We start from the raw sequence: 12905 nt of genomic DNA on the forward strand, positions 1-12905 counted from the left end.
AAAAATGCAGTAATTTGGAGGTCATGCTAGGCCAGGGGTGCCAAACTCAATTTCATTGAGGGCCGCATCAGGGTTGTGTTTGACCTCAGGGCCAGGAGGGACATGGCCAGCTTGATATCACTCCTGTTGGGGGCACCTGTGATAGTCTGAGCGCTCTGCCAGCGAAAACAGGCTCTCCTGAGCTCCGTTTTCACTGTCAGAGGTTTGCAGGAGGTTGTGGCAGCTGAAAATGGAGCTTGGGAGCCCGTTTTCACTGGCAGAAGCACTGCGGGACAGTCCTTCATTGTTTCCAGGGTGGTCCCACAGGCTAAATCTAAGTACCTTGTGGGCAGAATCCGGCCCCCGGGCCTTGAGTTTGACACCCCTATGCTAGGTTTATCTAAATTAACTTATTAGCAGGGCATTTCACCACACAAATAATTCATTAAGTCCAAAAATATAATCAGATACTGATGGTAGAAGAGATACTCTTTCGATATGTTTCAACAAGAATGAACTTACAACTATTAAGGTTAGCAATGCATTATGTATAAATGTGCTAAGAATAGTTTACTCCAAAGCACTTAATTAATGTAATTAAGTGGATTCTGAACAAAGGTTAAAATGCTGGTACTTCAGTGCTTTAGCAACCAGGTAAGGCATTTTTGATTATTCTGAAAAACAAAACAAAACCCTGCTCTCTTTAAAAATTAACAGGAAGTTCCCAGAACCAATGATGATAACATAATACAACAGTGAGTACTATTCTACAGCAAAGTTTCAGGAGAAACAGCATGTGGAAATACAGATAGCCACATAATCCAAATTCCAAATCACCATATTCGGAAATATGATATAAATATCACATTATATAAATTATTAAATGAAACACAAACTTTGTTAAGAATCAAGATATCTGTGTTTATCTTTTAACCGCAATGTCTTAAAGCAGGCTTTACAATCTGCTACAAATTCAAATAAGTTTAGTAAAATTCTTACTGGCATCTGCAGGCCTTAAATGGTCAGTATCACATGTGAAAAATGTTTGATGATCTTGTGCTGAAAGATTCATATCGTAATATGTCAATGGTTCTCTTCCAGTCACCCAGGTGTATCTGCAAATAGAGTTGTGTTTTGTGCATTCAGGACAGATGTGCAGGATGAGATATTGTCATACATCATACATTCATAATGTGGTGATTTTCCTTGTGCTGCTCTTTCTTTTGGGTAAAAATGTATCCACACACAGCTGTCATCTTTCTTAATATAGTAACCTCCATCTAGAAATCCAACCATGGTACTAAAAAATAATTTTGGGAAGAATTTTAATTGCTTTAAGTTGAGGAAAAATTGAGGTTATTAAAGTATTGTCCCATGGTTATATAGTTGATATATACTCAGTGGTGGGATTCTGCCGGTTCTAGACGGTTTGGCCCAGGGGTGAAATGCTCCCGGATCGGTAGCGATGGTGGCTGCTGGTTCGGAGGACCGGTAGCAAAAATCCCTGGCCCCGCCCCCACTGCCTCTGCTGAGCCGCACCATCAGCAGAGGGTTGTTTTTTTTTTTACTTTTAAAAGCCGGTTTTGCTTCAGCCGAAACCTGCCTTTAAAAGTAAAAAAAAGCCTTTGAGGATCCCGCCCCTCAGCTGACATCTGCAGCCTTTAAAGTTTTAAAAAAATATATTAAAGGCTACTCTGGGGATCTCACTTGAGTTCCTCATCAGCAGAACCTTAAAAAACATGTTTTCTGTAGAAAACATGTAGAAAAACTCCTTTTAAAAGAGCCTAAGCCACTTACCTGATTACTGATCGACCTCATGGCTTTTCTCACAGCCGGAAAGCCCCAGTTTCGCTTTCAGCACCAGACAGAGCTAATCTAAATTTAGCTAATCTATTTCACTACTGAGTGATTAATGCTGTCTGACTGAGGAACTCTGGGAATTGAAGTCCATAATAAAATAAAATAAAATAAAATAAAATAATAAAATAAAATAAAATAATAAAATAAAATAATAAAATAAAATAAAATAAAATAAAATAAAATAAAATAATAAATTATTTGTGCAGCTTTCTGAGATTTGGTGTGTTTTTGTAGTGTTTCACTCTAACTACACAAACACACAAAATCTCAGAAAGCTGTATGTGGTATTTTGTGTGTGTATGTGTGTGTGTGTGTGTCAGTTGTGTGTGTGTAAAGTGTGAAAGTTGGTTTTTGAGCTTTTTGTGGCTGTGTGAAGTGTGAAGTGCAGCTGCTTTTATATTGTGTGTGAGTCAGTTGTGTTGTGTTGTGTTGTGTTGTGTTGTGTGTGTGTAAAGTGTGAAAGTTGGTTTTTGGTACCTCTTATTGTTTTTTTATACTTTGTTTATTATTTTTATTATTTATTGTTATTGGCCACACCCACCCAGTCATCTGACCACCAAGCCACACCCACCAATTAAGCCACGCCCACAGAACCGGTAGGGAAAATTTTTAGATTTCACCCCTGGTTCGGCCGAACCATTTGTTAAATTGCCAGTTCGCCCCTCCCCTTGCCCCTCCCCTCCCCACCATTACTTACCGGTGTCACAGCACCATTTGTAAAATTGCTGGCTCGCACTCTCCTCCCCCCTGGGAGCACACCCGAACTGCTTGTTAAATGTCTGGCTCAGCCGCCTACCACTCTGTTCCCCATCTCAGACTGCCCACTTCGGACTGCCCTGACCACTCCAGCAGCAGAAAGCAAGTACAGCCGAGTGCTGCCCCTGGGGAAGTGGGACTGGGAAAGGTGGTTGACTTGCACCCGCCCGGCTGCCGGCCATGACCTACCCCCATCCAAGCACCTTGCTGGCCACGCAGCCACCAACCAAAGCCTGCTTCCATCCAAGTGTCTCGCTGCCCACCTGATTCAAGCACCATGCGGCCGCCGACTGAGGCCTATCTGCATCCAAGCCTCTTGCTAGTCAGCCGATTCAAGCTCCTCGCTGGCCACATGGCCAGTGAGGTGCTTTAATCGCTGGCTAGAGAGACACTTGGATGCAGGCAGGCTTTGGTCGGCGGCCACATGGCGCTTGGCTCGGGTGGTCAGCGAGGTGCATGGATCGGGTGGGCAGCAGCTTGTGACCGCTGCCCACCCGATCCATTCACCTCCCTGCCCACCTGAGTCAAGTGCCACGCGGCCACCGACCAAAGCCTGCCTGCATCCAAGCGTCTCTCTAGCTAGCGATTCAAGCACCTCGCTGGCCACGTGGCCAGTGAGAGCTTGGAGCGGGTGGGCAGCAAACCATGTGTCAATCGCCTTGGCCTGCCGCCCACCCAGCAGGACTGTCCTGCAGCCGCCTCCCACCCACGCAGCACCAGCCTACCCTACCCCATCTGGAGAAAGAGTCATGGAGAGAAAGAGGGGGGCAGAAAATGATGAAGAAGAGAAAGAGAGATGAATGATAGAAGGGGGAGAAAGATGAAGAAGAGAAAGGGGGGAGAAAGATGGAGAGAAAGAGATGGAGGGAGAAGGAGAGATTAAGGAGAGAAAGATGGAGAGAAAGAGAGGTGAAGGATAGAAGGGAGAAAGAGATGAAGGATAGAAGGGAGAAAGAGAGGAGGGAGAAAGATGGAGAGAAAGAGGAGGGAGAAAGAGATTAAGGAGAGAAAGAAGTAGAGAAAGATGAAGGAGAGAAAGAGAGATGAAGGATAGAAGGGGGAGAAAGATGAAGAAGAGAAAAGGGAGAAAGATGGAGGGAAAGGGAAGGAGGGAGAAAGAGAGATTAAGGAGAGAAAGATGGAGAGAAAGATGAAGGAAAGAAAGAGATGAAGTATAGAAGGGGAGAAAGATGAAGAAGAGAAAGTGGGGAGAAAGAGAAGGAGGGAAAAAGAGAGATTAAGGAGAGAAAGATTGAGAGAAAGAGGGGGAGAAAGATGAAGGAGAGAAAGAGGGAGGGAGAAAGAGATTAAGGAGAGAAAGAAAGAAAGGGGGAGAAAGAGATGGAGAGAAGGAGGGAGAATGGATTTGTTCTGGTAATTGGTTTAACAAGCATGGCACTGAAAAAGTGACTTATGACCGTTTTTCACACTTATGAACATTGCAGCAAACAGTCTTTAGGGCAAAGCAGCTATGTCACATGACCACCTGGACATGCCCACCCGGTCACATGAAGCACCGCAGTTGTGACATGAGTGACATGGTTATTAAAAATGCTGCAACAGGGATAAATGATGACTGGTCATAAGTGTGAGGACTGATCAAAAGTGCGAGAACCTGTCAGAAATCACTTTTTTCAGTCCTCTGGGTAGTCCTTCAGTCCTCTGCAGAAGAGAAAGGGGGGAGAAAGATGGAGAGAAAGAGAGGGAGGGAGAAGGAGAGATTAAGGAGAGAAAGATGGAGAGAAAGAGAGATGAAGGATAGAAGGGGAGAAAGATGAGGAAGAGAAAGGGGGGGAGAAAGATGGAGAGAAAGAGAGCATATGTGCATAGGGACTACCCAGATGGCTGAAAAAAGTGATTTCTGACAGGTTCTCACACTTTTGACCAGTCCTCACACTTATGACCGGTCATCATTTATGCCTGTTGCAGCATTTTGTGCATAGGGACTACTCAGAGGGCTGAAAAAGTTATTTTTGACCTACCCTCACACTTTTGACCGGTCCTCACACCTACAACTGTCCTCACATTTTACATTTTGCACCCTATCTTGTAATCTTGGTGAAGAGAAGCAGTTGTGAAATGAGTGACATGGTTGTTAAAAATGCTGCAATGGGCATAAATGTGAGGATGGTCATAAGTGCGAGGACCGGTCAGAAATGACTTTTTTTAGCCCTCTGAGTAGTTTCTATGCCCATAACCAGGGCCACCCGGTCACATGAGCAGCTAGGCTCGCCCACCCAGTCACATGACCAGCTAGCCACACCCCAAAATAAGACACGCCCACAGAACCGGTTGTTAAAATATTTGAATCCCACCACTGTATATACTGGCATATTTAATAACCTGAGTTTAAAATAATCTTGAAGGCTGGCTTAATTGGTTTAAAATAGTCCTGGATGTACTGTATGTCAGTTATACAATATCAGTTTTGATTATCTTAAGGAAGATCCTCTATATATATCATTGTATTATTTTCAGCTTCTCCCCTTTATCCTGAGGCTTTTGATTTGGGAGGAGATGGAGTGCAGTTATTGAAATACTCAAGTTCAAATTCCCATTCAATCACAAAGCTCATTGGGTGACTTTGAGCTTAGTCTGACCTAGCTTACAGAGTTGTTATAGTGAGGAGTAAAATGATAATTAATTCTATGTATATTGCATTGGTTGCTTAAGAAAAACTACAATATAAATGTAGAAAAATAAAATATTGTCATTAGTGAGATTCTTGATTTAGATTAATAGATAAAAGAAATTTACACATTAACACTGCTTGAATGAAATCATAGTCTAATTCAGGCATTCATCATCCTTAAGTTTAGAATTATCTGGAGGACAGCAAGACTAACCTCAACAGATTCATGTACTTCAGCACTGTTATTTTTGATATGTTGAAGTAGAAATGCAGGGGAATGTGCCTTCTTGTCCTATATATTTTTTAAAACTTAAAACTAAACTATGCAAGGTACTTATCTATGCAGGGTGATGTCAAGTGTTGATCCACCAACATAAGGACAAAGTAAAAGAGACTGGATCCAAAGACCATTTATCCTTATTTGAACTATTTGCAAAACGTCTGAAAGAGGCACCTGACTTCTTGAAGTTTACAATGACAATGAGCTAATGCTTAAAATATTTTTTAAATAGACTAGCATATGTAACCAGTATTTAAAAATACTTTCCAAACATGCTAACATATTTGAATAATAAATCTACATAGCACTCACCGGTTATATTCAGCCCCTCTAAACAGATTTAGGGGATTTCGCCAGACTTTACATTCTGTCACAAAAACAAAAATGCCTCTAATTATAACTGAATGCTAATAATTATTTGGAAACAAATTATATTGTAATTAGTTATCCCAAGTGGTACAGCCGAAACACTTAAATAGACAACCAAGTGGTAATAATGTATTTCCTATAGACTGGGCAATTTAGGAGCTGACAATACATTATATTTAATAAGAATTATAACCACCTCTTTGATTTCATGAATTATTGGTATATACAGGAACAAATGAAGATGAATGCTATCCAATACTGCAAAATTATTAGTACATCAAAACTCATTGAGTTAAAATAAACTCTTTCAATAAATATTTGCTTAAAAAGCAAACAAAATATGTTTCAGAATTATTCCCAAATTTTAGATGAGAATAAAAAGGCAATTTGTAAACAAAACAAACATTGCATAGATAATATCCCTGGGTATGGCTAGAATAAAGTAATTGAATGAAAAGAACTGTCCTGAAAGCTGTTTTCAGTTACAACTTTTATATTGTAAATTATTTCATTCTAGATTAGCCTTTTGCCAACTGTGATCTGTTGCCACAATTCTTCCTGTGAGCATTAACACCAAGCAGCAAGTGGATTCGCACGTAAGGTTAAAAATCAGAATTGTTGAGGTATTTTCTTTAGTCCCTGTGGGCCTACTTCAGCAGTTACACTAACTAGTTTACAGTACAGATCAGTAGAATAATACAGTAGTCACTTTTTAAAATCTTACTCTGCTATTCCATAATAAATAAAATAAGACACTAGATACTATTTATTTATTTATTTATTTATTTATATCCTTTTATTATTATTTTTACAAATAAATCAAGGCAGCAAAGATAGCCAACAAAACAAATCTTCTTCAGCCCAATTTTCCCCACAAAAACCACCCTGTGCTTTGGGTTGGGCTGAGAGAGAATGACTGGCCCTAAGTCACCTAGATGGATTTCCTCACTAAGACAGGACTTGAACTCATAGTCTCTGGCTTTCTAGTTCGTATTTTAATCATTAGATCAACCTGAGTCTATTAAATAATGTCACATTGACAAGAAAATAGAGAAATAAAGGAAGTCCATACAATCTGAGAGCCAATTTGGAGATTCCAGTACTCCATTTATCAAAATGGTTCCCTAGTTTTGTTTTTTTCTGACACAGTAAACAGTAAAGCTATGCAAGAATTTTAGTGGAAAATATAAAATAAAAATACTCCTTGGAATCAAGCTAGACTCCTAAGGAGTACAGAGACATATAGTTTACTTGGGAATAACTATGACAGTGGTTTACCATTTCCAAAATTAAAATAAATAAATAAAACAGTTTTTAAAACTTTCTGGCACAGTCTGCAACCATGGGATTATCTTGTGATCTCTCATCAAGGCTGATTAGTATTTGCAGAAGTGAGCAAAAACCAGAAAAAACTAAGCTTTCCCAAATATATCAAACCTCATAAATGATTAAAAAAGTAAGCAGTGATCTGCCCAATCTGCAAAAAGGACTTTTAATATAAAATAGTTATTTAAATTAATTATTCATAATTTGTACATCATTACATTGTAATTATGATTAAATTGTAGTTATTTTACCTGAAACACTCTGTCTGTTTGAATCTGAATCCCCATTGCTTGTATTTGAATTACTGGGAGAATTGTTGTCCACCCCACCCAGCAGAGGGCGCAAGTGACTCACAGAGACTTGCTCGATGAAGGACGTTCCATACTTCCGAAAATACCACCATTCAAATATCTAAATCAGATGGGAAAACATGTAATTATTCAGTTTTTTAAGCTATTTCTGCTCCCACTCACATTTACAGAATGTAAACTTAAAGTATATTTTGGATAAAATATTTGTTATAATTTATACAATACTATGTGGTATATTAGATTTTCTATATAAAACAGGCAAAAGAAATAATGGGTGGAAACATGACAAGGAATGTGGACAAATGAAATAATAGATACTCTAAAATTTGAATGGGAAGCACTCAAAGGGAATAGTGAATGATCATAAGAAAGATGTATCTTTTGGGTAGAATTTGAATTCAGCACATGGGGAAGGAGACTAAAAAAGAAATCCAATTATAATGGATAATTGGGTAGTAAGAAATAAGAAAGTAGTTTTAAATGGCTATTTAATTTTTATAATAGTTCTGTGATTCATCCATGCTAATTCTACTTCATTTTATATTTCCGCTTATACAGGGAAAAGCTTCATTCATATAAACCTACAACCAAAGGAGATCCTACAAGTGAAAAGCAACAAGAAACACCAATATGAGATGTTCCACAGATAGGGAAGAAAAGGATTAAGCCAACTCTGAATATATTAGATACGTTTCAACTGTCAGGAAATGTATTCTACATCTCCCCACTGGAATGTAAGAAAATAGGCTTTCCCGTCTCCTACACTGGTATAGGGGAATTATTCACACTCTCAAACACTTATTACTGCACTATAAAAGCCCTTCAGGCAATGTGATGATTCTAGAGTGGAGACTTAGAGGTGGAGATATAATAATAAATAGAGTTAAGCAAATTCACAAAAGTTTCAATATGTAATTTCCAAGAACTTGTACTCAATATGACAGGGATGAAAAGCCATTTTTCAATTACTCTTAATAATTTCATAAAAGCTACCATTATTTAAAAGAACTGGTGCATTGATTTTTTTAAAGCAACAATGAACTTTTAATTCATTAATTAATTTTTTTATAACACCTTTGCAATAGGTAATATCAGTTTTTGCAAAGACCTATGGGTGCTGACCAGAAGCTGGTGCACATACAGTAACAACAAAACTTAGTTCACAGCTAAACTCAACCACTACATCGTACCAAAAAGGAAGCCTACAGGAAAGGAGATAGAATGCTATACAATCAGGCCAGGAATGTATTAATAAGAAAGATCAGAGCAGCAAAAAGGACTATTCTGAAAAACTGAGGAATCATCTCTCAACAAATGAACCAGGAAATGTGTGGAAAACCCTTAAAAATATCACTGGCTATAGCAAACGTCCCTCCCATGCTGAAGGGCAAATGAGCTGAATGTGTTTTACTGTAGGTTTGACCACAGTAGGTTCCACCACTGTGGAAACTATTGCCACCCTCTCCATCTCAGATACACCAACAACAGCCAAATTTACAACTGATTTCATTCCTCTGCCCCCCCACCCCCACCCTAACCTCTGGTGATCACAGAAAAAAATATGCAAGGTCTATTTCACAGACAAAAGCCTGGAAAAACACCAGGCCCAGACAGGATAACCCCTTCTTGCTTGAAAGTCTGTGCTGACCAACTGGCCTCCATCTTCACCAGTATCTTTAATAAATCACTAGAGATGTGCTATGCTCCTTCTTGCTTCAAATGTCCTACTATCTTCCCAGTGCTTAAAAAAAACCTCCATCAAGGAGCTGAATGACTGCGGATCAGTTGTTCTAACATTCGTAGTTATGAAAATCTTTGAAAGGTTAGTGCTGGCCCACCTGAAAATCATCATGGATCTGTAGCGAGAACTCTTGTAATTTGTCTACCAAGCAAATAGATTTGCAGATGATGCTGTTAATATGACTTTGCACTACATCCTACAACATCTTGAATTTCCAAGGACCTATGCAAGGGTCCTTTTTGTAGACTTCAGTTCAGCATTCAATACCATCATCCCAAATATTCTTCTCACTAAACTGAGTCTTACCACACATGCAAGTGGATCATAAGCTTTCTAATAGATAGGAAGCAGAAGGTGAAGCTAGGCAAAGTCACATCAGACACCTCCCAGGACTTGTGCTCTCTCCATTACTCTTTTCTCTACATACCAACGACTGCATCTCAAATGATCCCTCTGTTTAAAGTACTGAAGTTTACAGATGATACAACAGTCATTGGTCTCATTCAAGATGACAATGAATTTGTGTATAGGCGGAAGTTGGGTTAGCTGGTCCTGTGGTGCGGCTGGAACAATCTTGAACTGAACACATTCAAAACTGTAGAGATGAAGGTAGATTTTAGGAGAAGCCCTCCTAAATCCTCCTCCTCCATCTCTTACAATACTAGACAACACAGTATCAACAGCAGAGACCTTCAAGTTTCTGGGTTCTGGGTTCTGTAATATCTCAAGACTTAAAATGGACACCTATCATCAAAAATCGCATCAAAAAACACAACAAAGAATGCTCCTCTTGTGCCAACTCAGAAAGCTCAGGCTGCCCAAGGAGCTACTGATACAGTTCTACAAAGGAATTATTGGGTCTGTTATTTGTTGCAACCAGCCTGTCTGTTCTGTCCTCCTCCACCTCCATCCGAATAATGGCTTAATTAGCCGGCACTATCAGCTCTGGTGGCAAAAGAGCCAGTGTCTGCCAAGAGCCCTCGTTATCTTCCACGATACTGGTGAGTCACAAACTTTAGCTCTAGTCAATCAGAGGATTTGCCTGTTACAAAGAGACACACTAGCTCTTGCTGCCTTTTATATCCTGTGGGGTGTGGCTCCATGACTCAGCACTTCCTAGGCCTCCCCAGCCATTGCTTTTGTTGTTCCCTCCTCTCCTGCCTACGAAACCTAGGATTCAACCAAGCCTGATTGCTGTCAGCTGGGTCTGCAGGCGTGGCCTGGGGCGGGGAAAGAGTCAGAGGATGGAGGCCTCATTATTTCTTCCACCTGGCCTGCTTCTGGCTCCTGGAGCTGAGCCAGGGGAGCCGATGCTCCTGAAGTAAGTCCTGACGGCCCTTCCCCCTCACTTTCCAAGTCACTTTCTGGCAGCAGGGCCGGCTCGGGGGGGTGCAGACACAACACTGTCTTCCACTGAGGACCTGTATACTGAAGTCAGAAAGAGGGCAGGAAAATATCTACAGACTCCTCACATCCTGGACATAAACTATTTTCAACTTCTTCCCTCAAGACAACACTACTGGGCATTGCACACCAAAGCAACTAGACACAAGGACAGTTTCTCCCCCATGCCATCAGTGCTAAACAACTAATTTTCACAACACTGTCTTATGCTCTAGGTCCTCGGATGTCAAACCGCATAGTAGGACTGTATTATTATTACCCTTCTCATCTTTCATATTACCTATTCCTTTAGCATCTTATGACTATCACTTTGTTGTTTGTATCATGATTTGTGTTGATTGCTTCTTTAGCACCCTATGACTATCACTGAGAATTTATGTTATGATTTATGATTATTGTATTTATGATTATGATCATGATTTATCACTTGTTGCTTGCATGTACAATGAGAGCTTATGCACTGGAGACAAATTCCTTGTGTGTCTAATCACACTTGGCCAATAAAGAATTCTAAATGAGGAATTAATGGAATTAACCACCTGCATTCTTGCAGTAACAATAGTTACCACAAAGATGGACCCAGAAGAAAAAGGTCAATAAAAATATAAAAAAAGAATAAGACTGACCCTTCCTGTTGTTTCACCCTCACTCTTTCACTGCTGCAATACCCCTTAAAACAAAATTACATTTTATCTATACTTGATATTCTTTGCTTATTCCTTTGCTGTTATTTATAAGGTTAAAATCTGTACCTAAAGACAAAATATAAATTCTGAAAATTAATGTTTCATTGTTGTAATTATTGCTTTTTTCTTTCACCTAGAAAACTCAAATCATTCTGAAAACTTTCATTTGTGTTTTATTTTCATCTCTGATCATACACCCTGAGATAAAATTAGTTCATGGAATACCCAAGATATACTCATTAGGAAAGAAATGATTACTTTATTGCTTAGAAACAACAACAGCTCTGAACCTCTTTGGCAGACATAGTTATTCTTCGGAGAGCTGTTTCCTGAATGAGCTCTAAGTATCTTGAGGGACTAAAGAGAACTTGCAGACATAGACAAAACAGCTGTGTTTGATATATCCTCTGGGTATATGTCTTTTCTTTCTGTTATGTTAATGGTGAGTTTGGAATATTTTGCTGGTTTTAGTATGGACTTTTCTGGCTAACTAAAAAATAAAGGTTTAAAGGTTTAAAGGTTTATTAGATTTCTATACCGCCCTTCTCCCGAAGGACTCAGGGCGGTTCACAACCAGCATAAAAACAGAATTCAAATAGTCATAAATAAATTAAAAACAATATAAAAATCTAATTGAATTTAATTAAATCTAATTAAGTTAATTATTTAAGGGAAAGAAACCCTTTCTGGAAAGAAGTTCATCAAGAAGTCAAATTAGAAAAGTCAATCCATAGGTTTAATTCAGAAAGTAGCCTATCTGAAGAATTATTTTGATATTCTGGATTTACCCAAACTTCTTTTTCCTAAGACTGTTTTAAAAGGATAAAAACTATGGAATAACAAATTTAACTGACATTAAATGCACTCTGCTTCTGGACTGATCATAATCTCAAAAAGTTGGAACTCTGGACATATTCTAACCTTTTGTGTTATCACACATCTAGACCAGGATAATAAAGTTTAGGAAAAATTGTCAGAACAAGGTAAAATTAGTTAGTTGACTAAGCTTTTGAGTAACATGGACATCCTTTTTATGCTGCCAGATGCCCCTCCTGACCACACTTGAAGCAAGCAGTTCATTGTGGCTGTGGTTCTCTGGATCTGGAAGGCATTCATCATGAACTTCATAGATTGCTCTATCATCAGGTCAGCATGGTCGGGTTCTCTGCCTGCCTCCTCATCATCCTTGAGCTCTTCCAGCTCTATTTGCCCTTTCAATCAACAGCTCCATGGCTACAGTAGATGAGAGTCCCCTGGCCCTTCCTTCTGAATCATTCTTCTTTCTGATGCCCATGGATCACCTTGGTCCCCAGCCTCTTCCGTCTACTCAGAGAAGTTCAATTCCCAGCATGAGGCTTCCCCCCAGCATTCAGCTTCTTCATGGTCGCTGCTGAGCCAATATTGTGTGCATGGTCCCCATGGTAGAGTTGTAGGTCTCTCAGAGTTGCAGATTTCATCTAATGTCTGACCTGCCCCAAATATGCCCTTAGGAAAGCAGGTTCTTGAATCCACTGGGCTGAATTAAAATAACTTTTACTGATAGAAACTGGATGCAGTAAAG

The 12905-nt window shown here is 39.5% G+C and overlaps 1 protein-coding gene across 3 annotated transcripts in view; it reads right to left on the bottom strand.

The window, feature by feature from the left end:
- Positions 1-12905, bottom strand: part of ST7 (suppression of tumorigenicity 7) — a 152855-nt gene that overhangs the window by 42812 nt on the left and 97138 nt on the right. For all 3 annotated transcript variants that reach the window (XM_058190982.1, XM_058190983.1, XM_058190985.1), the window contains 3 exons: positions 7454-7613; positions 5820-5874; positions 979-1094 (listed from right to left, as the gene is read on the bottom strand). In XM_058190982.1, the coding sequence (XP_058046965.1) occupies positions 979-1094; positions 5820-5874; positions 7454-7613 (331 nt within the window). The remainder of the gene's footprint in view (positions 1-978; positions 1095-5819; positions 5875-7453; positions 7614-12905) is intronic.

Source organism: Ahaetulla prasina, chromosome 7 (assembly GCF_028640845.1).
Source record: "Ahaetulla prasina isolate Xishuangbanna chromosome 7, ASM2864084v1, whole genome shotgun sequence".
Classification (NCBI taxonomy): domain Eukaryota; kingdom Metazoa; phylum Chordata; class Lepidosauria; order Squamata; family Colubridae; genus Ahaetulla; species Ahaetulla prasina.